Source organism: Cantharellus anzutake, assembly GCF_015039405.1.
Source record: "Cantharellus anzutake strain C23 chromosome Unknown EI90scaffold_8, whole genome shotgun sequence".
Lineage (NCBI taxonomy): Eukaryota > Fungi > Basidiomycota > Agaricomycetes > Cantharellales > Hydnaceae > Cantharellus > Cantharellus anzutake.
In genome coordinates, this window is record NW_024066958.1 from 1,421,303 (window position 1) to 1,447,066 (window position 25,764).

At 48.5% G+C, this 25,764-nt stretch overlaps 9 protein-coding genes across 9 annotated transcripts; 1 reads left to right on the forward strand and 8 right to left on the reverse strand.

Annotated features, from left to right (window-relative positions):
• Window positions 1–603: 603 nt before the first annotated feature.
• On the reverse strand, window positions 604–3,314 carry EI90DRAFT_3042130 (uncharacterized protein). The gene is made up of 3 exons (XM_039059156.1): window positions 2,902–3,314; window positions 2,143–2,859; window positions 604–1,014 (listed from the first exon to the last, which is right to left on the reverse strand). Exons 1-3 carry the CDS (start codon window positions 3,300–3,302, stop codon window positions 735–737), a joined length of 1,398 nt encoding a protein of 465 aa, XP_038920471.1. The 5' UTR covers window positions 3,303–3,314; the 3' UTR covers window positions 604–734.
• A 562-nt stretch (window positions 3,315–3,876) lies between these two features.
• EI90DRAFT_3042133 (uncharacterized protein) lies at window positions 3,877–5,731 on the reverse strand (the record flags this gene model as incomplete). The annotated part of the gene is made up of 4 exons (XM_039059157.1): window positions 5,528–5,731; window positions 5,096–5,163; window positions 4,982–5,033; window positions 3,877–4,924 (listed from the first exon to the last, which is right to left on the reverse strand). Coding segments are annotated over exons 1-4 (1,178 nt in total), but the record flags the coding sequence as incomplete, so codon positions are not given.
• Window positions 5,732–6,443: 712 nt separating this feature from the next.
• On the reverse strand, window positions 6,444–10,347 carry EI90DRAFT_3286909 (uncharacterized protein; the record flags this gene model as incomplete). Its single annotated transcript, XM_039067030.1, has 15 exons — window positions 6,444–7,307; window positions 7,364–7,496; window positions 7,537–7,574; window positions 7,786–7,879; window positions 7,945–8,012; window positions 8,056–8,089; window positions 8,153–8,176; window positions 8,240–8,267; window positions 8,357–8,462; window positions 8,537–8,788; window positions 8,848–8,917; window positions 8,940–9,206; window positions 9,496–9,560; window positions 9,834–10,108; window positions 10,245–10,347. 15 exons carry the CDS (start codon window positions 10,345–10,347, stop codon window positions 6,507–6,509), a joined length of 2,358 nt encoding a protein of 785 aa, XP_038920473.1. The 3' UTR covers window positions 6,444–6,506.
• Window positions 10,348–10,688: 341 nt separating this feature from the next.
• EI90DRAFT_3286910 (uncharacterized protein) lies at window positions 10,689–12,321 on the reverse strand (the record flags this gene model as incomplete). Its single annotated transcript, XM_039067031.1, has 6 exons — window positions 10,689–10,884; window positions 11,198–11,369; window positions 11,411–11,524; window positions 11,647–11,746; window positions 11,946–11,986; window positions 12,240–12,321. 6 exons carry the CDS (start codon window positions 12,319–12,321, stop codon window positions 10,689–10,691), a joined length of 705 nt encoding a protein of 234 aa, XP_038920474.1.
• Window positions 12,322–17,115: 4,794 nt separating this feature from the next.
• On the reverse strand, window positions 17,116–17,691 carry EI90DRAFT_3042150 (uncharacterized protein). Its single transcript, XM_039059158.1, has one exon. It carries the CDS (start codon window positions 17,643–17,645, stop codon window positions 17,244–17,246), a length of 402 nt encoding a protein of 133 aa, XP_038920475.1. The 5' UTR covers window positions 17,646–17,691; the 3' UTR covers window positions 17,116–17,243.
• Window positions 17,692–17,966: 275 nt separating this feature from the next.
• EI90DRAFT_2858761 (uncharacterized protein) lies at window positions 17,967–18,437 on the reverse strand (the record flags this gene model as incomplete). Its single annotated transcript, XM_039053784.1, has 1 exon — window positions 17,967–18,437. A coding segment is annotated over one exon (471 nt), but the record flags the coding sequence as incomplete, so codon positions are not given.
• Window positions 18,321–20,091, reverse strand: EI90DRAFT_2561537 (uncharacterized protein). The gene is made up of 6 exons (XM_039053238.1): window positions 20,029–20,091; window positions 19,165–19,965; window positions 18,938–19,077; window positions 18,742–18,880; window positions 18,628–18,679; window positions 18,321–18,577 (listed from the first exon to the last, which is right to left on the reverse strand). Exons 2-6 carry the CDS (start codon window positions 19,855–19,857, stop codon window positions 18,438–18,440), a joined length of 1,164 nt encoding a protein of 387 aa, XP_038920477.1. The 5' UTR covers window positions 19,858–19,965; window positions 20,029–20,091; the 3' UTR covers window positions 18,321–18,437.
• A 922-nt stretch (window positions 20,092–21,013) lies between these two features.
• Window positions 21,014–21,525, reverse strand: EI90DRAFT_3042158 (uncharacterized protein; the record flags this gene model as incomplete). The annotated part of the gene is made up of 1 exon (XM_039059159.1): window positions 21,014–21,525. A coding segment is annotated over one exon (264 nt), but the record flags the coding sequence as incomplete, so codon positions are not given.
• Window positions 21,526–21,616: 91 nt separating this feature from the next.
• Window positions 21,617–22,692, forward strand: EI90DRAFT_2561679 (uncharacterized protein). The gene is made up of 3 exons (XM_039053239.1): window positions 21,617–21,744; window positions 21,802–22,579; window positions 22,638–22,692. Coding segments are annotated over exons 1-2 (594 nt in total). The 5' UTR covers window positions 21,617–21,742; the 3' UTR covers window positions 22,394–22,579; window positions 22,638–22,692.
• The last annotated feature ends 3,072 nt before the right edge of the window (window positions 22,693–25,764 follow it).

A 25,764-nucleotide genomic window follows, 5' to 3' on the forward strand; every position in this document is an offset into this window, starting at 1 on the left:
AACGTGACTAATGAGTTGAACTCTAACAGTGGTTGCCATGCATGGACTAGCTCCAAACTCACACTTATGTCAGAAGCTGTCGACAACCCAAACTATGAACAATGGAATTAATTCATTGATCGCAGAAGAAGTTAACTCACGGCTCCAAAATCTGGGCCACAAAGAAAGAAAAATTGGACTATAAGGATACGAGGTCACTGTTGCAGTAACTTGATATGAGGGGGGAATCCCCGGCCCTGAGAAGCGCGTTGAGTTGGGGGGAGGAGAGCCATCGCTTGACCATGTACATACGTACCAAACCGGCGCCTTGCATGGTCATCAAAATATCCTTAAAAAACCACAGGTTCCATCAAGACAAACTACATTTTTAGAGCCAACCAAGGCATGCCACTCACACTGTTGCAAATATCCCCTAATTTTGCAGTCGCTCGAAATGCACGCGCACATACTATATGTATGAAGAGGAAACAAACATACCAAGAGAAATCCTCAACCAATTGTTGGCAATGTCAGGCATTTGATCAGCCCTTGCCAAACTCGAGTGCTGGGTGCCAGAGGCCTTCGTGAAAACATTTGCATATAATACCATTCACCAATTGTAAGTTACAGCATTTTCTTATATGACATTGTTATATACAACCATAATCATTAAGTAGCATGATTCTTAATTTCAATTCTTTCCAAATAATCGGAAAACAGTCAACCTAGCAGTTAAGGAATAGGGATGTACATCACTAAATGACAACTTGGCTGATATCAACGACCACCGGGGCTCTCAGTTTGCCCTGGAGCAGAAATCGAGTCCCGTCCTTGCTAGCCCGAGGAAAGTGATATTGGATAGATGTATTCTCATAGAACAGCAGATCACCATACCAGGGTTTATTCTCGCTGGAGGAGGGATCCACATTTGTAAAGACTGGGCAGTACTTGAGTTCAACAATGAGTTCGACTTGTCCATTAAAGAAGACCGGAGGTATCAAAAATTCAAACTGGACAAAAAGAAATGGGACCCGCCCCAGACTCGTACCCAGTCGGAGGAGCTCCGTGGATGCGCAAAATAATAGCTTTTTTACGCAATGTAAATAAACGTTCTCACACTGGTACGACTGCTTCCGATGCTAGTCACGTTCTGTACTCAATAGAAAAGATCACATGGTACGGAGTTAAACAAATATCCGATCACCTACTCCGAAACTTAGCCCGCGACACTTCGCTCCTCCGACTGGGGCAAAATGTAGGTGGCGATGCATCGGAAATACCCGACTCTCACGCTAAGCCTGAATGAGTTGTACATAGAGGTTGCGCAATGTAATTGTTAGTGTTGACACATGCGGTCATTATACCCAACCCAACCCATAGAGACTTGGGAGCACCTTGAGGGTTGTGAAATCGACAACCCGGGCATGTGCGGAAATTGACTCTTTGTATAATACTTCTACAGCACTTTATAGTTGGTGCTTTGTAGTGAAGCGGTACAAGCGTTAGCTGAGGCTATGCAGCCTTTTTTGGCTGTGGGTGTTCGATTCCCACTCAGTAAACCTTTTTTTTCCTTCTTTACTCCTTAGTGTAAATGGGAAGTTGTCACAATTATTCCTGAGACCATAAAAAAAAGGTTTACTGAGTGGGAATCGAACACCCGCAGCCAAAAAAGGCTGCATAGCCTCAGCTAACGCTTGTACCGCTTCACTACAAAGCACCAACTATAAAGTGCTGTAGAAGTATTATACAAAGAGTCAATTTCCGCACATGCCCGGGTTGTCAATTTCACAACCCTCAAGGTGCTCCCAAGTCTCTATGGGTTGGGTTGGGTATAATGACCGCATGTGTCAACACTAACAATTACATTGCGCAACCTCTATGTACAACTCATTCAGGCTTAGCGTGAGAGTCAGGTATTTCCGATGCATCGCCACCTACATTTTGCCCCAGTCGGAGGAGCGAAGTGTTGCGGGCTAAGTTTCGGAGTAGGTGATCGGATATTTGTTTAACTCCGTACCATGTGATCTTTTCTATTGAGTACAGAACGTGACTAGCATCGGAAGCAGTCGTACCAGTGTGAGAACGTTTATTTACATTGCGTAAAAAAGCTATTATTTTGCGCGTCCATGGAGCTCCTCCGACTGGGTACAAGTCTGGACCCGCCCTATCGCAGAGGAATAGGCAGAGGCTTTATCGCGCTCACCCAACCTGGTCATGTTTGGTGAGAGATCATAAGGGCATTTCAGCCAGGATTCATCTGAGTTGTGTCTTGAATCTGGCTCGGAACTTTGTACATGGGATGCACCCTCTTCCAGGGTCAAATGAATGGTGTGGTCACCAAATACCGGTGTAGGAATGAGATATGGGAGAGGAAGAACATGACCGGGATTGAAAATCCAGAATTCAGAATTGTGCATACAATATTGAGCAACCAACTCAGATGTATTCGTTGACCAGACAAAAGCGCAGTTCGCATTGAAAGCGGCTACATATCGGCCTCCAGGAGAGAATCCAACTGTGTGACGTTGAGGAGTAGATGAAAGTTGAGGATTGGAAAGAATGAAAGGAGCCGAAGGAGATGCAAGGAGCCGAATGGAAGGCTCTCCTGAAAAATATAGGAGTGCCACATTGCTGTACCAACTCTGAGTTTGAGGGACTCGGATAATAAAACATCCATTGCTCGACAATGCAGTTAGAGCAGGGTAATCACCACTAGGAAGAGCGCCACATGGCACCGAACGTGTGCCACGACTGAGAATGGAGATGTTTCCAGCAGTGTCCTCGGTGGCAATCTGAGCATTGGCACCAAGGATAAACTCTATCCAAACTGGATGGTTGGGAGGATCGGATCGGAAGCGAAAGATTGTACGTTGATGGTTGGGAGGGTTGGATTGGAAGCGAGAGATTGTACACTGGTGGTTGATGTCTGCAACTTCAATGATCCCATTTCCGAAACCGAGGGCGACATGAGAACCATCTTGAGAAATCACCGCACAGGTCACAATCCCATTACGAACATCATGTTCAGTGAACTCGGCTTCATAATTTGTTACTTTCCAGCCATGTCCATCAAACTTCTTTGGTAGGTTGCTCAGTTTTGCCTCGGCAACCTCCTGAGCATTACATGCATCCTCGCTCAAAGGAATAAAGCCACCGGAAAACTTTCCGGATGTGGAGAACACTTGAACAGGATCAGAGAGATGACCATACAATTCATAGAGTGACGACGAGGTGAATGGAAGGAATGATCGATAAAGATGCCAAGGATTGAAATGGGGACTACACCATAAAGTGGTTCCGAAAATTTTGTCCAACAGTTTCATTGATTTATGATTCTATAGAGCATCGTGTGATGTCATATCGTTTGGGTACATGAAGTATACGCGGGAACTCACAGAGAATTCAATCGAACGGCCCCAAACCATCCATTTCATGTCCTGCTGAGAAACCACCATAAACGAAAACAAGTTTTGTGTCAGAAGTCGTTCAAACTCTCTTTGCAATTCATTAGACTCTTCTGAAAAGAGTGACCAAGGATCCAAGTGGTCAAACAACCAGGTGAATGGATACTGGATGCAGTCGGGTAGCCTTTTCACCGAAAAATTATCCCACTTCCTTCTATCTCCCAAAGGGAGTTCAGTGGGAATCCCAACCTTGTTCCTTTGAATAACACCATTCACAAGTCGAAGGAGTCGTAATCCAAGAAAATATCCTTTTCGATCATCAATAAAGAACACCTTGTCTTCTTCCTCACCAATGGGGTCTTCCATGATAAATTCCTTTGCCGTTGCATGATAGAATTCGACAGTTGCATTGTTTGAAGGGACATCAATTATCGAGCTGATAGGATTCAGTATCGCATAGATCTCATCCTCCGCAATCCCCAAGAGATGTGACATGCTGTAAACACTGAGTGGTTCTTGCGCAGCAACAACCATCCCAACTACTTGGCGATAATTATTCACTACATGTGAAGGGATGCTTGCCACGTTGGGCCTAAAGGCTCGCCGCATTATTCGCAGATACTCCTCATTGAGATCCTTGGACGCATCTTGGAGGTCGAGGAAGTATTGAAACTCTAGTTTGAGGACAGAACCCCTTTGAGTCCGAACCTGAACTTCCCGTATCCGGATCGAGGCCATGACAGGCAAACCATGGCAAGCCAGAGTGAAGGCATCAAGATCGTCCGTCGATGGTTTCCACTGTGACTCCCCAATGCAACCCCTAAGCCCATCTGTTACCATAATCCGGATCGTATCGAAAGTCTCATCTGGTGCAACCTTATCCATGTCTTCACATGAGATGACACGGCCCCGATTCCGAGATTTATCCCAAGCCGAAACAACTTGAGATTCAGGGTGAGAACTGACCAGTATGGAAAACGTTGAAGGCAGCTCCTCAAGCAAAAGTACGAGGCTCATAAGTGTCCCAAGTGCCACTGAATCCCCACATTCATCTAAACCATCCAAGACGATGGTGAAGCGTTTCTCGCTTGCGGACATTATGCCCTTGAGACCATTCATCGGCTCGAGAACCAAAGTCCTCATTTGCTCCTCCAGAGGAAGACTCAGAACCAACTCCGAATTTGGCTGTCGAAGGCATTTGATGAGCGAGACCTTGAAGTCCCCATTGAAGATCGCAAGTTGACGTGCCAGTGTAGAAGGAAACTTCTCCAGAGAATCGAGGCCCGTCCCCTTTTGATTTTTGTCCCAAAAGAAAGAGGCTGCAAGAGTACCTTCCTTCTCAAGCATCGATGCGATGCTCATAGATACCGCTGTCTTCCCGGTGCCAGGAGACCCATGGAGCCATACAAATCGGTTTCCGGCCCGCTTCAGATGATTGAGAAGGGATGTTTGTATTTGAACTCGTGTGCTTGGAAGACACTTTGACTTGCTCTTCACATAGGTATGCTCGGCTGCAACTCGAGGAAGTTGTTCAAGTTGTGCTGAAAGATGTAGCGGTGATGAAAGAGCCCAATATTGGAGAGAGCGAAATAACATACATTTCACCGATGCTTCAATTGTGCGAAGAAGCGTTAAAGTAGTTGCCTGCGCCTATTGCAAAACGCACACCAACCAGTCAAATCAAGGGGTCGGGGGCTCTGATGGGGACAAACCGCAAACGAGTTAAGGGCATCATTTATACACGCCTTCACACCGTTTATCCTCTTGGCAATTTCACGCGCTAAGAATATCTTCTTTGCCCGATTTTGACTTTTGAGTAATTCAATCTCGTTTATCTGCTTTTTCAGGGCCCTGTCGATAGGAGTCTTGGATTGGAAGGGCAGTGGTTGTGGGAGTAGGCAGACGTACAAGTGAAACCTTTTGATCAACTGAACTACCTCGCGAGGGATTTGGTCCGTCAACAGCTCGAGCGGCTGCAGAATGGTCACATAAGCTCTTTGGATGTCCTCATCCAATCCTTTGAGATCATCATCGTTTCCACCGACAGTCTGCACAGATCATGCACAATGATACAAACATGAGATCGAGTGAATGATATGTCCTCTTCTATCACGGAAACAGAAAGGCGAGCTAACCTCGTAAACCTGGAGCCATGTCAGAAGTAAATTCGGAATTGCGTCAAGACCCGGAACCGGGGCCAACTTAAGAGCTTCAGCTGCAGTTTGTAGAACCAGCGTTATACCGCCAATGATTACTTTTTTTCGATCACTCTTTAAGCTAGCCGATGGCATGATCGTGAGTTCCGATAGGCCAGAAACGTTGATACCCTCAGAATCCAACTGTGCGTGATGACTGCTGGGCATAGCATGCGTCCCAAACGCCGTGAAGAGATCATCAATACCAATACTTCTAGTAAGGGGAAGATTGGAAGTGCTCAGTATGCTATGATTGGGAGAAAATTTGCGCCTGATCTTCCTCGATCTGCGGTCCGTGGAAGACGATGGTTCCTTCGGATCACTGCGGCGACTATCGGAAGCAGTCACTGCAGGCTCAAGATATGAAGGTCTTGCCGACCCTCTGAACTGATCGCGATGGGTGTTGTCGTGATCAGAGGATACATTGGGCCTAGTGACATGGACCTGCGGAACAGGAGACTCCGAAGGGGTCAAGGGATGCGATGCTTGCGAAGATGAGCCGGGAGCGGGACGCTTTCCTTTGTTGCAGGGATGAATAATCTTGGATGTATTTTTTTCAGACATTGCGCCAGTGCGATAGCGCTTGTGTGGAAGGGTGAACGAAGGACAGTACCAGCGCAATTGCGTGCCGCATGCACATGATGCGTATGAAAATGCTTTCGCAGAAGGAAGCTGGTTCAATCATAAATCAATTGGTTGCACAGGACTCAATAGATCGAGCCTGGATCGAGATCATGGGATTTAGTTTGCCCGATTTTCACGGAGTCATGAGTCCGTTCGTCCTCAACGACTCTTCGCACATCGAGGATACTTAATCGAATGTGCAAAATCAGGGTGCAGGGACGGGAAATCCTTCGTTCCATTTCGATTATCATGAAATTATGTCAGGCTGATCGATTAGAGTGCATGTATTAAGATATCAACAACATCATTGTGAAGTGGGGATGGACTGTAAGTTTGCGTCCATGAGTGGTAGGTCTGTCCGGATAGTAGTCTCCTTGGCTTGGCTGTTACCATGCCCATTGGAGTTGGGACCGGACTTGGGGACGGTCGGTGGTCTTCCAGGGCCTCTCCGATTGCTTTTCGCAGGTGACCCGCCACCAAATAACCCTCGGGTACCTCCCGAACGAAGGTGCTTCCCGAAGCCACCGACACTGGCACTCAGACCAGTTGTGAGCCAATTGCTGCTCTGCTCCTTCAGAGACTCCAATGTCGACTCTTGCTCATGCGTTGAAGCGGATGCAATCACAACATCTGCCAAGCCATCAGGAGGCGCAGGCATCGACTCAGGAAGCCCTTCAGTTTCCACAGTCGCACCTTCAGAGGCATCCGGACCTGTGTCCGTTGACTGTACTCCAGAAGGCTCTGGTGGGTGTCTGTCAACATGATCCAATTCACCAGAAGATGACTGCCCATGATTAACGCCATTCCTCGTTTGGACTTTCGAGAGGTGCAGTGAGCGCACTGTGGCACTGTCGCTCCCTGCGTCTGCAGGTATGTCCACGTCTTCTGACATGGCAGGTAGAGTGGACTTGACAAACATCGATACTGGCTGCGCATTGCGGGTTTGCCAAAATCCGGGGAGGGTGATCGGGGGAAAGAATGTCCGTCTTGGTGTAGGGGATTCAGCTCCATATGATGTTGATGCAGGGGCAGGGTTGCTGACGTCGATGCTTCCAGCTGTTGTTTGTATCAACCGTAAATTTCGGGATGGCCCGTTTGCTGCCTTCTAAAAACGTTGCTGCAAGAAGGAATGATATATACAACGAAAGCTCAAGCACGCACGCTGTCTGCAGAGTGGAGTTGCCTTCCCCAGCGTTGGTGGTAATGGTGAGGGCCAAAAGAAGGTTTTTGCGATTTGGCAGCGTGTGTCGCATGTCCAGGGCTTGCAAGTTGTGCTCTGTCATGAGCTTGCCAGCTGAGGTCGATAACGTATTCACAGCCTGAACCTGACGAACCTTACCTTTTCAATGTCTTTGTTGAGAAGGAACACGGCCTATTCAGTCTATACATGTCCACACCTTTGGAAAAGAGAGGGAACCTATCGTCGGGGTAGGTGGTGAGTAAAAGTTAATCATGGAAATTGGATATAGCACACATCCGAGGCCCATGCAAGCTAGGAATTGGGTCTTTAATCAGGCTACGACCCCAGTGCGTGTTGTTGGATGTGACAGCATATGACCCCAATAGAAGGTTAGGAGGCTGACCACCTGTGCGGCGTAGCCTAACGCAATTGCCATAGTGTCTTCGTTTACATCTGGGCATTTTAGGACATGGAAAGGTGGAACAATGTCAGCTGGGCTAGAGGGAATTGGTAATAGTACGTCTACTATGGTGAACAAAAGATCTGTTGGAGGGGAAGATACACTCCAGCGACCGCACGACAGTTACCCGTCTGGCCTGAAGCATTGCCTCCTGGGATGAAAAGCGCACCCTAGAAGAACAGCGTCCAGTTTTCAAGCGATAGCTGTGCGTACTCTTGCAAGGAAATCCAGTTCAGCAAGAAGGTCCCTGTTCAAAGAAAGTATCGCTTGCACGGCAGGAAGATTGGTTCTTCGTTGTCTAACTGCTTACGGCGGCCCTGGATGGTTGAACGGGCTGAGGATGATGGCAGGGTAGGAGTTTCATGTTTAATTTCGCGCTCACATCAATTGGACTCACTTTCCGACACTCCCAGGCAAATCAATGACTGTTGACTCATGCACTCGTCAGGTTGGGATTGAAAAACCGTGCCTACCAGTCGCATTAGTAAAGGGACCTTGGTTACAAGTATAGTACCTACCTTGGTGATCGAGCTATCCCCAACAAACATAAAATTCACTATATCCATCACGTTGCACAAAGATCTTAATTCTACATCCACCAGTAATTTGCGACAATGAGTCTAAGATATATCAATTTGCAATCCCAGTAACATACGAAACGGAAAGTACTTTAACGTATCTGCAAGAGATGCACCATGCTTCGCCTTAGCCTCTCCCCATGCTTGACACCCCCCGCATTCGGTTCTGCATCGCTGTGTCTAGATCTATGATGCACCCGGCGATTAATGACCGTTGCCAGAGCATCAATTCCACTGTCCGAAACTTTCTGGTGTTCTAGAGACGGCGAGCATTCAGGAGTGATGTCAATTGACGACCCAAGGTACGGTTTTCCGGTAGCACCCAGGCTAAACACTAGAGAGTTAGGCAGCAGATATACCGTCGTTGACTGAAAATGGAGGATAAATTTCAGCGCGATGCAAAATCTCATGAACATCAGAAGCGTACATCTGGGGCAAAAGGCTTCAAACGCTGGAGGTCAACACGCCACGTGGTGAGAGGATCCCAGAAGGTCCTTCTGTGGCGTAGGCGTCCCTTACTTTATACTCGGCAGTTGTCTGCGACCAGACGTCTGACGACCCCAAACAGCCACTTCAAATCCGGTTGCACTGAGATTCGTGCCGGCAGAAAACTCGTCCTTGAGTATCAATGATGGGTTGGTCGACGACGGATGAATGGATGGAATGGAGCTTGGAATTTTGTCATATTCTCGCTCCGAGCGGATGAGGAAGGGAACGAGGACGAATGTAGGGAGCTCGAGCGAGCTCCTCCGCGACCTCGGCTGAGGGAATCCAGGCCTTGTTAGACTATGGGAAGAGGATGAGGAAAGCCTAGATATCATGTTACGTGCACTTCAACGGGTGGGACGCTTAGGTGTGCCCTGAGACTGATGGGCACTTGCTTCATTTCATTCGTGGTAGCAAGCAAATGGTCAGGAAGGTCTCGAACAAGCGAGATGAAAAAATAGCTTCCAAATCACTCTGCGTTGACAAAGACGAAACAGAATTCAAGTTTGAGGAACAAAGAGAGGATGCAGCTCGACCTCTCTTATGTGAGTGGGAGTTGGTCATTGATGAAGCCTGCTTTGTGGAGCACCTCTTCCCCAATCGCGTCTGTGACGGCACCGTCAGAGGGCACAGTCCTGAGAGACACTGCAGATGCTGATGACACACGTCTGGTATGATGGCGTGCCAGAGCAATATCCAGATTGCCGAGTCCATGGCCGTCATTCCGCAAAAGGTAGCTGGGAAGAGGTCTAGAAATGACCCTATATAGTAAACCTTGACGCATTAAACCGACAAGCATTTGGGGCGTGCCTCGTTGAAGGGGGGGTGATGAGCTTGATGGCTGTTTCCACAAGGCATTAGTCTCCAAAACCATTTTTGGTGGGGAGGAGGAGGCGGAAGGTGACGTGGATAAAATACTCAGCTCACAGGAAGGGCTGCGAGGAGTTGGAGTATAGAAGAGGGAACCTGGAAAACGGAGCTCTGACGGTTTGGATTTTGGGCAGGCGGAAAATACGCTGCCGCTTGCGCGAGACAGGAAGGTGTGGATGGCTGGGGCCCACTTTCAATGGAGGTGCCTGGAGCAGGCATCAATGGTTGTGCTGGTGAAGACGATATGGACGCTGGCGGCGAGGTCGATTCGGTCTTCAGAGGCGTATCTTTGGGGGGCAAGCTCTCCGATCGAGCCTTCACTGGAGTGCTTTCTAAGGATACAACATCCTTGGATGCGATCCTCGACACCGCACGAGTAGACGTTACAGAAGAAAGGGCCAGCAGAATTTCGATGACATAGCGGACACAGGTTAGGCATAGTCAAGGGGGTAAGTCCCGCTCTCTCACTTGGCACATCTATTTCAGTAGCAACTGAGCTCGTGGCATCCGTCGGGCGCAGGGTCAGAGAAGCTGCCAAATTAGACACCGCAGCGGTCATCAGCATAGCCATAGGTTCCTCAACAGAAGAAACTAGGCTTTTGGGCAATGGTGTAGGGGATTCAGGGCGCAATGATTGTGATCTCCTTGGGAGACTAAGCGATTCTCCAGTTATTTGAGATATCAGTCCGCGTTCCAAATGACTACATGCAGAAGGAACCGACGGTGGACGAGCTTTTATCGTTTCAAAGGGACGCGGCTCAGATGGAGAAGTAGGTTGTTCTTCAGATCGTTCCCTTGAAAAGCGGTTTGATGTGCTCCGAGTCAGCTTGGCATCAGTGGCTTACTGTTTACTCCATAAATTGCTTGAATGACTCGTATTTCACGGAATTGGCATGGGAGGAGGTGGAGATCCTAATCCAAAGCCACTTCTCGGCACAGGTGCCCCACCAAGTTTGTCGAAACGCGCTGGTTTGTTGATTCGTAGGCACCTTTTCCGACGGCGAGTGCTGCGGGCCTGGAGATAGTCGAAAATCGTGACGATCCGTTCCCAGGAGGCGTAAGTCCACTGTTGGCTTGCAGCACAGCAATACGTTCCTTGAGAGTGGACCTGCCGGGTGCATGTTCAGGACGTTTGGATTGATGACTTACAACAGTGTGCATGCACATATTGAAATCTAACCCAGCCTTCGCAGGTGCACTTTCATCTCACGTCTCAGTACACAATCTGTCCGCGTTAAAGTGGACAACCGTTGAAATCAGCAAAAAATGCATTGCGACTTCAGGGCACCAGAATTCTATTGAAATAATTTCAGCATCCTCCGTCACCCTGCCTCCTTTAAGCCTAAGGAGATCGTGAACTCTGCTCTCCTGGGACTCCAGGATTTGGTACTTATTGTAAGAAGCGATATAAAATACTATACCTACTCTCCTTTCGGGGGACCATGCTTCCGTTGTTCGCTTTCGGCTCTATGGCCTCAATACTCCCAGAATTTTCCTCCTTGGACTTAATATGGGCTGGTCTCTCTATAATTGTCGGCTCTCCCACCTTCCCTACATGTCGTTTTTCGCGAGTGGAATCAGCGTATTCTGGTCCTGTTAGTTTCCGGCAAATTAGTAGGAATTGTGGAACTCACCTCTCTCCATCATCGCTCCCTTCAAAGGCTCCTGCCAAATATATACCAGATGATACTCCTTCATTGTGTATTTGTCAGCGCCGGGGCCTGCTTGCGTCCTGGGCCGTGAAGGAGCTGTAGAACAAGCAAATAGGGAAAGAGCCGGTTCAGCCTCGACATTCCGTTATCTTGATATACCCGTGTGCTAGCTACTCTGAAATTTATCACGCAGGGAGCTAGACCTGCACAAGACCTACAAGGATCCAACAGGATGAGCTCAGAATGTTCCCAAGCGAGAACCTCAATGCAATACGATTGCTTTGGCCAACTCCGCGCGGCGAGTGAGCTGATCTGGGGCTAGGGAAGTGGTAAACTCGGCAATGAAGAGAAGGTATCATCGAACAAATCATTGTGCGCAGTTAGTGTCCCCAAATGAAAATATCGACCCCGAATATTGTACAGCAGAAGGACGCCAGTCTGGAACTCCGAACTTCGCGCAAGTCGAGATTGAAATCTCGCATTTCTTCTCATTCATGTCGTCCGATTCCCTGCCTACCTTAATCATACCTTTCCACTCCTCGCTGGTTACAGAGAGGTCTGGAACATCATTTAATCAGGATTGTATCTGTCGAGGACTCAATCTGTAAATATGGCCAGCGTGCGACTATGCTTTTTTTGCGTGTCAGTGCGAATACGGGACTTTGTCTGCTTATATGCTAGCTCGTCTGCCATGGTCCACATCATAAAGGGCCCCTGGAAGAACCTCTTCAGTGGCACTTTCGTCGGGAATGTCGTGTATGAATGCTGCTTAAACCATTTACACGCTCACAAGTCTTTTCGGGATACTCACAATGCCCGTCGTCCTTTGTTACAAGCGCTTCCGTCGGGATGATGGAATGGACGTACTCGGCAGCAACACGTCCTGGGCCCATTATGGCGCATTGCCACCTAAGCTCAACTTCGAACTGCCTCTAAGATGTCTCAATCATGATGTTGGTCACCATCGCACTCTCGGCCTTTCACGTTATGCACTAACCACTTGATATTCCCTGCATTTGCATCGCCAACAAGACGTCGTTTTTCAGCTCCAACTTAAGGAATCCTTTCAACCATGCCTTTTTACTGTTTCTACCATACTCCATTTCTGGAAGTGTTTAAAGAACACAAGCTACGCATGTCAAGCGCCTCTACGCAATAGGGGCCTGTAAAGCGGGAAAGAGCAAGTCAATACACCGAGCGAACTTTCGGACGTTGCGGCTCTGCAATTTCCCAAACGAAGTTAAGTTTGACAGCACTTGCTTTATTAGGGGGTTTCACGGTAGGCAAGATTGGTCTAAACAGGTGTCTAGACTGAAATCCTAAACTGACCCAAGATTGATCAAAACTGGTCAATCTTGTCAATCTAGCTGTTGGGGCTCACATGCCCCAAATGGTCTAAACTGACCCAAGACTCAACTCAAGACTGGACTCCAAGATTGACCAGTTTTGATCAATCTTGGGTCAGTTTAGGATTTCAGTCTAGACACCTGTTTAGACCAATCTTGCCTACCGTGAAACCCCCTAATGAAACTGGCCGAATTGACCAATTTCCCAAAGCATTTTAGTAAAGGTGTCACGTTTCAATTCAGTTCAGAAGTGAACTCAATTGTTTTCAAACCATTTGAAGTGAAACCCTGAGGACCTTTTGCTGATGTTTCGTCCTGCTGCCACACTTCAGCCATTGACACCCTTTTTTGAGATCAGTCTTCCAGTACCAGGGCGGGTGTTAGGTATGGGTCAGCAAACAGGGACGACTGGCAGGGACAAGGCTCCGGGGTTGGGCTTCGGCCTCAGCGACTCCAAGAGAGCGCTGTGCCCACCTACTGTCTCATTGCCCACATTTCGAAGTGGCTTGAGGCTGCCTGTTAGACACTGATCCGGAGGTGGGCACCGGAGGTCGCCGATGCGGGCCGCTATTGGCCGCAATGCCTCAGACAAGGCCCGAGGGTAGGGCATTTGGCCTCAGCAACTCTAAAGGGAGTGCTGTGCCCCCTAGCTGTCTCTTGGCCCTCATTTCGAACTCACTGGGGCTGCCTTGTTGGGGTCAGGGCTTGGGGTCGTGGTCAAATCGATATTAGAGCTAAAGTATCATACAGGATATATATAAGGAGAAGGAATGAATGGGAGCGGACCCGGGCCGAAGGCCGAAGGGTCCGGAAGCAAACAAAGATAAGGAGTGGGGTTGGCCGCTCCGCGGCCGGCAATGACCGAGGGTCAAACAAACAATAACAGGTAAATAAAGGAAAGAGCGTAGGGCCGTGATAGTGGCGATGGTATCATAGTAGCGCTAGACTCGGAGTTGGGCCAGAGTCAGGCGCGGGGATGGTAGCAGCCCTGTAGGGGCCAAGTGGGCGAGGTAGAGGAGTCGCGCTAGGCGCGGTGCCGGAGGCGGACTCAGGGCAGGAAGGTTGGTGTGGCTGTAGGGGAGTCGGCCAGGTGCAGGGGAGCCTAGGGGCAAGCGGGGGAGTGAGCAGGGAGTCTTCATGGAGGATAGGGCTGAGGTCGGGGCTTGCACTCATGCTCGCATAGCGGGAATGGGCTCGGGCGGCATCGGGATGGGCTAATGGGCTGGAATGCATGGTCGTGACACTGCCTTGTTAGGGGGGACAAAACCTAGTTGATATTCAGACTAAAGTTATGATGATGTAATATACAAGTATATATATAGTAAGGAAACTGAATGGGTCAGGTGACAAACAAAACAAAAAGGGGCCGGCATCCGGGTCAGAGTGCATGGTCGTGACAGCAGGGCAGGAACGTCATCAACATTGTTGCGAGTGGCAGCTCAAAAGTGCTGATAATGACAACGCGACTAATGAGACAGTGGTTGCCATGCATGGACTCCGAACTCACACTTATGTCAAAAGCTGTCGACAACCCAACTATGACCAAAGGAATTAATTCATTAATCTGTCAGGGCACACCTGCCTGACCCCGTGCCGCTCCCTGCACCGTACTGCACTACCCCATTATCACTCCCCGTCTCCCCTTCCCCATTTTCCCCCTTCTCCCTATCTCTATTTCTATTTCTATTCTACGGTCGATTTCCCTTTCTCCATGTACTACTACATACCTGACCCCGCCCCCTGATCGCCGCACGCGCCGCGCACACTCCCGCCTACTGAGCGGCCACCTCCGGGATCTCCTGCGGAGACACCCAGGAAGGTGCGGCTGTGTGCGGAGATGACGTGGCTTTCTCCACGTGACCCTGGCCGCATGTATATAATAGTGCCTGGGGTGGGAACAGAAGAAGCAGCCTTCTTCTCAACTTCCCACTTCAGTGGTCGGGGACGCTCACCCTGCGACAGGATCGCCACTACGCACAGCCGCTACTCGTCCCACCAAGTCCCGCGCGCAGGGACCTCGCCGCTTTCGGAGCTGTCCCTGACAGCAGAAGAAGGCTTCAACCTCATCTCCCCCACCTCCCCCGCTATGGTGACTGAAGAGCAGTATGACGAACTGCTGTCCCGATTCCATGAGCTCCAGGCCATTGTAGAAAGCCAAGCTCAGAACCAACCCCCAGCCGCACCCGCACCGGCGCCGGTTCCCGCACCAACACCTGCACCCGCCCCCAGAGCCAAACCGCCTAAAGTCGCCCCTCCAGGGTCAAATGAATGGCATGGTCACCAAATACCGGTGTAGGAATGAGATACGGGAGAGGAGGAACATAACCGGGATTGAAAATCCAGAATTCAGAATTGTGCACACGATATTGAGCAACCAACTCGGATGTATCCGTTGACCAGATGAAAGCGCAGTTCGCATCATAAGCGCCTACATATCGGCCTCCAGGAGAGAATCCAACTGTGTGACGTTGAGGAGTAGATGGAAGTTGGGGATCAGAAGCAGTGAAAGGAGCCAAAGAAGATACAAGGAGCCGAATGGATGGCTCTCCTGAAAAATATAGGAGTGCCACGTTGCTGTACCAATTCTGAGTTGGAGGAACTCGGACGATAAAGTATCCATTGCTCGACGATGCAGTTATAGCAGGGTGATGACCACTAGTAAGAGCGCCACATGGCACCAAACGTGTGCCGTGACTGAGAACGGAGATGTTTCCATCAGTGTCCTCAGTGACAATCTGAGCATTGGCACCAAGGATAAACTCTATCCAAACTGGATGGTTGAAAGAATCGGATTGGAAGCGAGAGATTGTACGCTGATGGTTGATGTCTGCAACTTCGATGACCCCATTTCCGAAACCGAGTGCGACATGAGAACCATCTTGAGATATCACTGCACAGGTCACAACCCCATTGCGAACGTCATGTGCAGTGAATTCGGCTTCGTGATTAGTTACATTCTCGCCATATTTATCAAGCACCTTTGGCAGGTTGCTCAGTTTTGCCTTGGCAACCTCCTGAGCATTACGTGCATCCTCGCTCAAAGGAATAAAGTGACCGGAAAACTCGCCGGATATGGAGAACACTTGAACGGGATCGGAGAGATGCCCATACAATTCATAGAGTGACGACGAGGTGAATGGAAGGAATGATCGATAAAGATGCCAAGGATTGAAACGGGGACTATGCCACAAAGTGGTTCCGAAAATTTTGTCAAACAGTTTCATTGATTTGTGATTCTATAGAGCGTCAAGTGATATCATTCAAATACATGAAATATACACGGAAACTCACGGAGAATTCATCCAAATCACTCCACTTAGCCCCAACCGTCCAAACCGTCCACCCTTTAGAAACTGCCAAGAATGGTGGCAAGTTTTGTGTCAGGAGTCATTCAAAGTCTCTTTGCAATTCATTAGACTCTTCTGAAAAGAGTGATGAAGGATCCAAGTGGAAAAACAACCACTCGAATGAATACTGGATGTAGTCGGGTAGCCTTTCCACCGAAAAATCATCCCACTTCTTTCTATCCCCCAAAGGGAGTTCAGTGGGAATCCCAACCTCGTTCCTTTGAATAGCGCCATTGACAAGTCGAAGGAGTCGTAATCCAAGAAAATGTCCTTCAGGATCATCAATAAAGAATATCTTGTCTTCTTCCTCACCGATAGGGTCTCCCCAGACTCCTTCCCAGTCGCTCACATGATTTCTCCGAGGTTTAGCCGCAACTTACGTTGCCTCCGAAATCTGTCGAGCGACTGGTACAACTTGCAACATGTGATGTTCCCACGCTAAGTTGTAATGAGTTGTACATAGGTTACGGGATATAATTTTTAGTATTTACGCATGCGGTCATTGTACCCGACCCAACCCATGGAGACTAAGGGAGCACATCCAAGGTTGTGAAGATAATATCCGGGTGTGCGCGAAGTTTAAGGGTTTATATATTACTTAGTTGCCAGTTACTTGTTTGTGCCCGGTGGCATAAGTGGTATAGTGCTAGCTGAGGCTATGCGGTTTTTTTAAGTGGCACATGTTCGATTCTCACTTAGTAAAACTTTTTTCGGGCCCTCCCATGGAATAATTGTGTGAAATGGTTGTTTTCTGTGCACTAAGGAGTGGAGGGTATGAAAAAAAAAAGTCCCCTAAGTGAGAATCAAACATGTGCCACTTAAAAAAACCGCATAGCCTCAGCTAGCGCTATACCACTTATGCCACCGGGCACAAACAAGTGACTGGCAACTAAGTAATATATAAACTCTTAAACTTCACGCACACCCGGATATTATCTTCACAACCTTGGATGTGCTCCCTTAGTCTCCACGGGTTGGGTCGGGTACAATGACCGCATGCATAAATACTAAAAATTATATCCCGTAACCTATGTACAACTCATTACAACTTAGCGTGGGAACATCACATGTTGCAAGTTGTACCAGTCGCTCGACAGATTTCGGAGGCAACGTAAGTTGCGGCTAAACCTCAGAGAAATCATGTGAGCGACTGGGAAGGAGTCTGGGGTCTCCCATGATAAATTCCTTCGCCGTTGCATGATAGAATCCGACGTCCACATCATATCCTTCTGAATCATCACTAAAGAACATCTTGTCTTCCTCGCCAATAGGGTCTCCCATGATAGATTCCTTTGCCATCGCATGATAGAATCCGACGTCTACATCATTTGAGGGGACATGAATTATCGAGCTGATAGGATTCAGTATTGCACAGAACTCATCCTCAGCAATCCCCAAGAGCTGCGACATGCTGTAAACACTGAGTGATCCTTTCATAGCAATGACCATCCCAACTACTTGGCGATAATTCTCCACTACATGTGAAGGGATACTTGATGAGTTAGGCCTGAAGGCTCGTCGCATTATTCGCAAGTACTCCTCATTGAGATCCTTGGGCGCATCTTGGAGGTCGAGGAAGTATCGAAACTCTAATCTGAGGACAGAACCCTTTTGAATCCGAAACCGAACTTCCCGTATCCGGATCGAGGCCATGACAGGCAAACCACGGCAAGCCAGAGTGAAGGCATCAAGATCGTCCATCAATGGTTTCCACTGTGACTTTCTGATGCAGTCCTTAAGCCCGTCTGTTACCATAAGCCGGATCGTGTCAAAAGTCTCGTCTGGTGCAACCTTATCCATGTCTTCACATGGGATGACAAATCCCTGATCTCGAGATTCATCCCAAGCTGAAACAACTTGAGATTCAGGTCGAGAACTGACCAGTATGGAAAATGCTGATGGCAACTCGTCAAGCGCAAGCACAAGGATCATCAGAGTCCCAAGTGTCACTGAATCCCCACATTCATCTAAACCATCCAAGATGATGGTAAAACGTTTCTCGCTTGCAGACAATATGCCCTTGAGACCATCCATCGGCTTGAGAACCAAAGTCCTCATTTGCTCCTCCGGAGGAAGACGCTGAACCAACTCTGAATTCGGCTGTCGAAGGCGTTTGACGAGCGAGACCTTGAAGTCCCCATTAAAGATCGCAAGTTGACGTGCCAGTGTAGAAGGAAACTTCTCCAAAGAATCGAGGCCCGTCCCCTTTTGATTTTTGTCCCAAAAGAAAGAGGCTGCAAGAGTACCTTCCTTCTCAAGTATCGATGCGATGCTCATAGATACCGCCGTTTTCCCGGTGCCAGGGGACCCACGGAGCTAGACAAATCGGTTTCCGGCCCCCTTCAGATGATTGAGAAGGGATGTTTGTATTTGAACTCGTGTGCTTGGAAGACACTTCGACTTGCTCTTCACGTAAGTGTGCTCGGCCGCAACTCGTGGAAGCTGCTCAAGCTTTGCTTAAAGATGTAGCGGTGAGCCTAATATTGGAAAGAGCGAAATAACATACACTGCACCGATGCTTCAATTGTGCGAAGAAGCGTTAAAGTAGTTGCTTGCGTCTATTGAAAAATACACATTAGCCAATTAAATCGAGGGGTTGGGAGCTCTGATGGTGACAAACCGCAAACGAGTTAAGGGCATCATTTATACACGCCTTCACACCGCTTATCCTCTTGGCAATTTCACGCGCTAAGAACATCCTCTTCATCCGATTTTGACTTTTGAGTAACTCGATCTCGTTTATCTGCTTTTTCAGGGCCCTGATCATAGGATTCTTGGATTAGAAGAGCAGCAGCTGTGGGAGTGGGTGGACATACAAGTGAAATCTTTTGATCAACTGAACTACCTCGCGAGGGATTTGGTCCGTCAACAGCTCGAGTGGCTGCAGAATGGTCACATAAGCTCTTTGGATGTCCTCATCCAATCCTTTGAGATCATCATCGTTTCCACCGACAGTCTGCACAGATCATGCACAATGATACAAACATGAGATCGAGTGAATGATATGTCCTCTTCTATCACGGAAACAGAAAGATTAGCTAACCTCGTAAACCTGGAGCCACGTCAGAAGTAAATTCGGAATTGCGTCAAGACCTGGAACCGGGGCCAACTTAAGAGCGTCGACTGCAGTCTGTAGAACCAGCGTTAGAGCGCCAATGATTACTTTTTTTCGATCGCTTTTTAAGCTAGCCGATGGCGTGATCGTGAGTTCCGATAGGCCAGAAACATTGATACCCTCAGAATCCAACTGTGCGTGATGACTGCTGGGCGTGGCATGCGTCCCAGACGCCTCGAGGAGATCATCAATATTGTCAGTAGGGGCGAGGGGAGATGGAGGAAGCACTCTATTATCAGCGGATGGTTGGAGGAAGGGTGTGGATGGTCTCGACTGTCCAACAAGATCGGGAGTGCTCGGCTTGCTAGGATTGGGAGAAAATTTGCGCCCGATCTTCCTCGATCCGCGGCCCGTGGAAGACGATGGTTCCTTCGGATCACTGCGGCGACTATCGGAAGCAGTCAATGCAGGCTCAAGATATGAAGGTCTTGCCGACCCTCTGAACTGATCACGATGGGTGTTGTCGTGATCAGAGGATACATTGGGACTAGTGACATGGACCTGCGGAACAGGAGACTCCGAAGGGGTCAAGGGATGCGATGCTTGCAAAGATGAGCCGGGAGCGGGACGCTTTCCTTTGTTGCGGGGACGAATAATCTTGGATGTATTTTTTTCAGACATTGCGCCAGTGCGATAGCGCTCACGTGGAAGGGTGAACGAAGGACAGTACTAGCGCAATTGCGCGCCGCATGCACATGATGCGTATGAAAATGCTTTCGTAGAAGGAAGCTGGTTCAATCATAAATCAATTGGTTGCACAGGACTCAATAAAGCAAGTCCTGTCAAACTTACTTCGTTTGGGAAATCGCAGAGCCGCAACGTCCGAAAGTTCGCTCGGTGTATTGACTTGCTCTTTCCCGCTTTACAGGCCCCTATTGCGTAGAGGCGCCTGACATGCGTAGCTTGCGTTCTTTACACACTTCCAGAAATGGAGTATGGCAGAAACAGTACAAAGGCGCTGTTGAAAGGATCCCTCAAGTTGGAGCTGAAAAACGATGTCTTGTTGGCGATGCAAATGCAGGAGATATCAAATGGTTAGTGCATAACGTGAGAGGCCGAGAGTGCGATGAACACCATTGATTGAGACATCTTTTAGAGGCAGTTCGAAGTTAAGGTTAGGTGGCAATGCACCATAGTGGGCCCGGGACCGTACATGTTGCTGCCGGGTCCATACATCATCCCGACGGAAACGCTTGTAACAAAGGACGACGGGCATTGTGAGTATCCCTGAATGATTTGTGAGCGTGTAAATGGTTTAGGTAGCATTCATACATGGAATTCCCGACGAAAGTACCACTGAAGAGGTTCTTCCAGGGGCCCTTTATGATGTGGACCATGGCGGACGAGCTAGCATATAAGCAGACAAAGTCCCGTATTTGCACTGACACACGAAAAAGGCACAGTCGCACGCTGGCCATATTTACAGATTGAATCCTCAACAGATACAATCCTGATTAAATGATGTTCCAGATCTCACTGTAACCAGCGAGGAGTGGAAAGATATGATCAAGGTAGGCGGGGAATCGGACGACATGAATGAGAAGAATGCGAGATTGAAATCTCGACTTGCGCGAAGTTCGGAGTTCCAGACTGGCGTCCTTCTGCTGTACAATATTCGGGGTCGATATTTTCATTTGGGGACACTAACTACGCACAATGATTAGTTCGATGATTCCTTCTCTTCATTGCCGAGTTTACCACTTCCCTTGCCCAGATCAGCTCACTCGCTGCGCGGAGTTGGCCGAAGCAAATCGTACTGCATTGAGGTCTCGCTTGGGAACATTCTGAGCTCATTTTTGTCATCCTGTTGGATCCTTGTAGGTCTTGTGCAGGTCTAGCTCCTTGCATGATAAATTTCAGAGTAGCTAGCACACGGGTACATCAAGATAACGGCATGCCGAGGCTGAACTGGCTCTTTCCCTATCTGGTGGCAATAACGACAGGTGGGCTTGTTCTACAGCTCCGTCATGGCTTGGGATGCAAGCAGGTCCCGGTGCTGACAAATACATGATGAAGGAGTATCATCTAGTATATATATTTGGCAGGAGCCTTTGAAGGAAGCGATGATGGAGAGAGGTGAGTTCCACAATTCCTACTGATTTGCCGGAAACTAACAGGACCGGAATATGCTGATTCCACTCGCGAGGTAGGGAAGGTGGGAGAGCCGACAATTATAGAGAGACCAGCCCATATTAAGTCCAAGGAGGAAAATTCTGGGAGTATTGAGGCCATAGAGCCGAATGCGAACAACGGAAGCGCGGTTCCCCGAAAGGAGAAGTAGGCATAGTATTCTATATCGCTTCTGTAAGTAACAAATCCTGGAGTCCCAGGAGAGCTCAGGTGCAGAGTTCGTGATCTCCTTAAGGATGCCGAAATTATTTCAATAGAATTCTGGTGTCTTGACGCATTTTTTGCTAATTTCAACGGTTGTCCACTTTGACGCGGACGATTGTGTACCGAGATGTGAGACGAAAGTGCTCCTGCGAAGGCTGGGTTAAATTTCAACATGTGCGTGCGCACTGTTGTAAGTCATCAATTCAAGCGTCCTTAACACGCACCCATCAGGTCCACTCTCAAGGAACGTATTGCTGCGCTGCAAGCCAACAGTGGACTTACACCTCCTGGGGATGGATCGTCACGATCTTCGACTCCATCTGCAGGCCCGCAGCGCTCGCCGTCGGAAAAGGTGCCTGCGAATCGCTTGAGCGACAAAATAGCGCGTTTCGACAAACTTGGCGGGGCACCTGTGCCGAGAAGTGGCTTTGGATTAGGATCTCTGCTTTCTCCTGTGCCAATTCCCCGAAATACGAGTCATTCAAGCGATTTATGGAGCAAACAGTTAGCTACTGATGCCAAGCTGACTCGGAGCACATCAGACCTCTTTTCAAGGGAACCACAACCCACTTCTCCATCTGAGCCACGTCCCTTTGAAACGATACCCCATTTCCTGAGTCTCCTCGCCTATACACAGTCTTTCTCCAACTCCTCGCAGCCCTTCCTGGGAGCTGGGTATTTTATCCCCTGTCACGTTCCGCCGCCTCCGAACCTCCGAGGGGGATTTTTCAGACCAATGCCTCAAAGTCCTGGAGTGGATACGGAGCCATCGACCTTATTGCCCCCCTTCAACGAGGCATGGCCCCAATGCTTGTCGGTTTAATGCGCCACGGTTTACTCCAACATGCAATCAAACTTCCTTAGAGTACTATGCTTAGCATTGATGAGGTATTTATCAGGAATCCGACCGATAGGGTCATTTCTGGACCTCTTCCCAGCTACCTTTTGCGGAATGACAGCCATGGACTTGACGATCTGGATATCGCTCTGGCACGCCATTGTACTAGAGGTGTGTCATCAGCATCTACAGCAACTCAGGACTGTGCCCTCTGATGGTGCCATCACAGACGCGATTGGGGAAGAGGTGCCCCACAAAGCTGGCTTCATCAAGACCAGCCCCCGGCGGTTCGGCCTACTGCATCGCACAAGAGAGGTCGAGCTGCACCTTCCTTGTTCCTCGAACTTGAATCCTGTCTTTGTCAACGCAGAGTGATTTGGAAGCTATTGTTTCATCTCGCTTGTTCGAGACCTTCCTGGCCATTTGCTTGCCACTACGGACAAAAGTGAAGCAAAATGATCTCCAACCTTATGCCCTCAGTCTCAGGACGCGCCTAAGCGTCCCACCCACTGAAGTAGATGCAGCATGATATCTAGGCCTTCCTCATCTCATAGTCCAACAAGGCTTGGGTTCCCCCGGCCGAGCCCCAGCCGAGGGCGCGGAGGAGCTCACTCGGGCTCCCACATTCGTCCTCGTCGTTCCCTTCCTCATCTAGCTTGGAGCGAGACTATGACGAAATCACCCCATCTATTCATCCATCATCGACCAACCCATCATGGAGAATTTTCCCCCTGCGCGAATCTCAGCGCAACTAGATTTGAAGTGACTGTTTGGGGCCGTCGGACGTCTGGTCGCCAGACCACCGCCTAGGATAAAGGGACGACTATGCCACGGAAGGGCCTTCTGAGTGGATCCTCTCCCCACATGGCGTGTTGACCTCCAGCGTTTGAAACTGTTTGCCCCAGATGTACGCTTCTGATCTTGATCAGATTCTGTATCGCGCTGAAATTTATCCGACGACGGAATATCTGCCGCCTAACTCTCTAGTGTTTAGCCTGGGTGCTACCCGGAAACTGTGCCTTGGGTCATCGAGCGACATCACTCCTGAACACTCGCGGGTGTGAAGCGTGGGAGAGGTTACGGTGAACGGTGGCACGTCTCTTGCAGATACGTTAAAGTGTGCTTTCCGTTTCGTATGTTACTGGGATTCCGAATTGACATATCCTTAGACTCGTTGACGCAAATTACTTGGTGGATGTAGAATTAAGATCTTTGTGCAACTTAATAGATACAGTGAATTTTATGCTTGCTATGGGGATAGCACGATCGCCAAGGTGAATACTATGCTTATTTATAACTAACGTCCCTTTACTAATGCGAGTGGTAGGCACGGTTCCTCAATGAATTACATTTCCAACTTGACGAGTACATAAGTCAAATTCACCTGGGAGTGTCGGAAAGACGTGAGCGCCAAATTAAACATGGAACCCCGATCCTGCTGTCATCCTTGGCCCGTTCAACCATCCAGCGCCGCCGTAAGCAGTTAGATGAATGAAGAACCAATCTTCGTGCCGCGCAAGCGATACTTTCTTCGAACAGGGACTTTCTTGCTGAACTGGACTTGCTTACATCTCGCAAGAGTACGGACGGCTATCCCTTGGACATTGGACATTCTTCTAAGTTGTTCTTCTAAGGTGCGCTTTTCATCCCAGGAGGCAATGCTTCAGGCCAGGCAGGCAACTGTCATGCTGTCGCTGGAGTGTATCTTCCTCATAGAGTCAAAATCCCCTCCAACAGATCGATTGTTGGGAGTCGCAGCCTGATCAAAGACCCAGTTTCTAGCTTGCACGGACCCGAACGCGTGCTCTGCCCAATTAACTTTTACTCGCCACCTACCCTGACGATGGTTCCCAAAGGTGTGGACATGTATAGATTTGAGTACGCCGTGTTCCTTCCCAACAGGACATTGAAAAGGTAAGGTTCGTCAGGTTCAGGTTTTGAACACGTTACCGACTTCAGCTGGCAAGCTCATGACAGAGCACAACTTGCAAGCCCTGGACATGCAACACACGCTGCCAAATCTCAAAAGCCTTCTGTTGGCCTTCACCACCGACGCTGCGGAAGGTGACTCCAATCTGCAGACAGTGCGCGTGCTCGAGCTTTCGTTATATATATCATTCTCATAGCAACGTTTTTTAAGAGGCAGCAACCGGGACCATCCTGAAATTTGCGGTCGATACAAACCACAGGTGGAGACGTCGATGCCTGCAACCCGGTCTCTGCATCAACATATGGAGCCGAATCTCCTACACACAGACAGACATTCTTTCCCCCAATCACCCTCCCCGGGTTTTGGCAAACCCGTGACGTGCGACCAGTTTCGACGTCCGTTAAGTCCACCCCACCTGCAAAGTCAGAAGACGCGGTGTAGGAGAAATAACGGCCACACTATGGAAACCCATTATGGAAATATGCCAGATAAATCACAAAACCTCATACGACAAGTAGATATGAGAACATAGAAGGACCTGAATTTTAACGAATTTTACGAATTTTTACGAATTATTACGACTATACACGATAAATTGAAAGAAAGAAAAATAACAAAAATACTTCAAGCTTACCATCAACGAGACGGAATTCTCGGGGGAATTTATAGCAAATATTAAACCAAGAATTAGGACAATCGACCAAGATTTGACTATAAAAATAATCAGAGAACCTCCACGGAAACTACTTTCCCACGTCCGCACACATAGCAAGGATGGAAGTACCACGGAACAAAGATTCCTCAGGAACTAATGCAAAAGTCAAAGTCGTGTTTATAATAGGAAATGTAGATGTCACCCAAACGGAACCAATGAGAGTAATTATAGGGGAAACTACCCATAAACGACGGAGATATGACTAAAACTCCTGCAAAACGAGGACAATGTCTAAAAAGCAAGCGCGAAGATTAACTAGTAACGACCGAGACAAGCTTGATAGCCCATTAGAAAGGAAAGGATCTACTCTTAATCCTCCCAAATTTCCATAATAAAAGGATCATGCGTTAATGAGAAATCCAATAACGGGAATAGCGACATCAAAAGTCCGAGCTCAGGGACAAGACAATGATTGCGTAGGATCCATAATTAAAACATACAACGAAATTTACACGGAAATTATGAAAAATAGGAAACTATAGTTATGCAAATTCTCAGCCCAAACGGTCCAGCCGTTGTGAAGTTATACCCATGACGGGAATATAGGAATCCGCATCATGTGTAATGACACGTGAGGGTGGCGATGCGCAGGGAACCGGCCGTCGGAACCGAGATCCGCACTTCGGCAGATCGTGAAGACCAATTTCCGTCCAAATAAGGAAGAGCCTGGTCAAAACAAAGCACGAAAAGTGCAAAACAACCTTAGATCAT